The following is a 2,423-nucleotide window of genomic DNA, read 5'->3' on the forward strand; positions in this document are numbered from 1 at the left end:
CTATGGCTGCATCCGCAAAGAGGACATCAGTGGCATCGCCTCCTGCGTCTTCACCAAGCACGGCCAGGGTGAGGGCTCCAGCCCTGTGCCAGTGTGATGTCCCTTGGAGATGGGATGTTGTCTCTGGCTGCGGCCCCTCTGGGGGTTCCCTGAGGCTCTTTGTTGTGTCCGTCCATCCCCCCCCCCCTCCCTTTATAGGTTTCTACCTAATTTCGCCATCCGAATTTGAACGCTTCTCACTGAGCGCTCGGAACGTGACGGAGCCACTGTGTCGGCTGGAGGTCACCCGGCTCCAGGACACCTCCTGCCTCAGGTGGGACGTGGCATGGGGGCTTTGCTACAGCAGCACCCCTCTACCCCCCCCACCCCGTGGCCCTGACTCTAGCTGTAACTCCTTGCATTTCCTTCCAGCAACAGCTCAACGGTAACGCCGAAGCTGCCGCAGGCAAATGGCACCCACGTCCCGTGCAGCCCCGAGGGCCAGCACTCCCCCAGCGACAGTGACCGTGAGCGACCACCCTGTCCCCGCCACACACACCGTGTCCCCAGGGGCCCTGCTCTGGGGCCGGCCCCGTGTCGTGGCTGCTCCCCCCAGCCTTCCCCTCCCCATGGCTCCCCAGGGTCTCCCGAGGAGCACCTGGCTGCCTTCTCTCCTGGCTCCATCGATTCCCCCAACAGCAGCATGGAGAACCCGCTGGATACCACCGGGGACATCACCGTGGAGGAAGTGAAGGATTTCCTGGCGTGAGTTTTGTGGGGGGGAAATGGTGTAATCGGTGCCCGCTGCTGCCAGCGCTGAGGGGCTGCGGCGGTGCCCCTGGCTGCCTCTCACCCTGCTCTGCCCCAGCTCCTCAGAGGAAGCGGAGAGGAACCTGAGGAACGCCAGCGAGGACGAGGCCCGGCCCGCGGGGATCCTCATCAAGTGAGGTGTGAGAGGGGCTGGTGGTCCTCAGGGTGGGCACACGGTGGGGGGCGTGGCTCCAGAGTGCCATGGGGTTCGGAGCTGGGACCCCAAGGCAGTGCCCCAGCATCCCCATCCATCACCAGGAGGGTGGGGGTGTGGTCCCTGGGGTTCAGACAGGAAGGGGGGATGGAGGCAGAGCAGCTTGTCCTGGGCCCCCCCCCCATGTCCCCTCTTCTCAGGGTCTTTGTCACCTGCACGTCCTGGGGCCCCCCCAGGTCCCCTTTTCTCAGGGGCTGTGTCACCCCCAGGCATCACCGGCCTCCCCGGCCCATCTCAGTGCTCGGATTCCCGGGACACGTGACTCGACTGGACCCCCGTGTCCCCTCCCCGCAATAACGTAGACTCGCCTCTTCTCTAACATCCTCTCCGGCCGCCGGCGCACCCCGGTTCTGGCACGCTCCCCCAGCGCCTCCCTGCCTGGCCGCTGGCCCTCCCACCCTCCTCCGCCGGCCTTGAGCTGGGGCAGGGGTGCCCGTGGTGCACAAACTCTTCCCAGTGGAAGATAATTTTCTTTTTTTTTATATGCGGTCCAGTGTCACTGTCCCCTGCTCGAGCCCCCTTCCTGGGGGATGCTGCTGCTTCCCCAGCTCCACAGGGAGTGCTGGGGCTCATGGGACCCCCCTCATCCCCTGGTTTTGGTCCCTTGGGGAGGTGGGGGGCCAGGAGCCCCCGGGCACAGCCCCCCCGGTACCCCAGTCTGCGTTTACATGCCCAGCTCCCTGCAGTTTACAGCCCCGGCCCAGGCCTCCGGTTGCCACCCAGGTCTCCGTCCTGGGGGAGCCCAGCGTGGCCCCCCCTGGCTCCCCAGGTGGGCACCGGAGGTCTTGAGCAGCCCTGGGAAGGGGCAGGGACACACACACACACACACACACACACACACAGGGAGAGGGGGGGTCACAGGTGGCCTTTTTCTCTTAGTGGCTTCTCCAAGGGCTATTCTCCAGGTTGGGCTCCATGCCTGCTGCTCCTTTCTGACACTAATTCCTGCCACAGGTGGGTTTGGGATGGGACCGTGCTGCAGGGGAGACACGCTGGCTCCTGGCCCTGGTCCCTGCTGGTGCTGGAGGTGGTGCGGGGGGGCTACAGATGGGGCGCAGGGCTGCCCCAGCCCCCTCCTGCCCCAGCCTGGGGGTCTCACTGTGCCAAATCCCCCCTGGGCTCCCCAGCCCAGCCTCATCCTCACAGGGGTCTGCAGTGACCCTGGCACTGGCCCATGGTGGCTCTGGGGCTCAGCCTGGCATCTGCCCCTCTCCTGTTTTCTGGGGATCTGGGGCTGTTTTGGACCCCCCGGGCTCTCTTGCGGTACATGTGGGGCTGGGGGGGGTGGGGGGCCAGGCAAGGCAGTGCTGCACTGGGCTACATCGCTGCCTGCCGAGGCTGGGGCTGTAGTGTCCCTGGTAGAAACCCCCCCTGCCTCCCCCAACCTCATCCTTTTTTTTTTTTTTTTTTTTTTTTTTTT

At 65.1% G+C, this 2,423-nt stretch overlaps 1 protein-coding gene across 1 annotated transcript in view; it reads left to right on the forward strand.

The window, feature by feature from the left end:
* The window catches only part of LLGL1 (LLGL1, scribble cell polarity complex component), a 5,860-nt gene extending 3,460 nt beyond the window's left edge, over positions 1 to 2,400 (forward strand). Inside the window, exons 12-17 of the mRNA XM_026859191.1 lie at positions 6 to 68; positions 199 to 313; positions 412 to 506; positions 621 to 744; positions 848 to 927; positions 1,213 to 2,400. Coding sequence (XP_026714992.1) covers positions 6 to 68; positions 199 to 313; positions 412 to 506; positions 621 to 744; positions 848 to 926 — 476 coding nt within the window. The 3' untranslated portion in view covers position 927; positions 1,213 to 2,400. The remainder of the gene's footprint in view (positions 1 to 5; positions 69 to 198; positions 314 to 411; positions 507 to 620; positions 745 to 847; positions 928 to 1,212) is intronic.
* The last annotated feature ends 23 nt before the right edge of the window (positions 2,401 to 2,423 follow it).

The sequence above is a fragment of the Athene cunicularia genome (genome assembly GCF_003259725.1).
Source record: "Athene cunicularia isolate RWA chromosome 14 unlocalized genomic scaffold, athCun1 chr14_part1, whole genome shotgun sequence".
Taxonomy (NCBI): domain Eukaryota; kingdom Metazoa; phylum Chordata; class Aves; order Strigiformes; family Strigidae; genus Athene; species Athene cunicularia.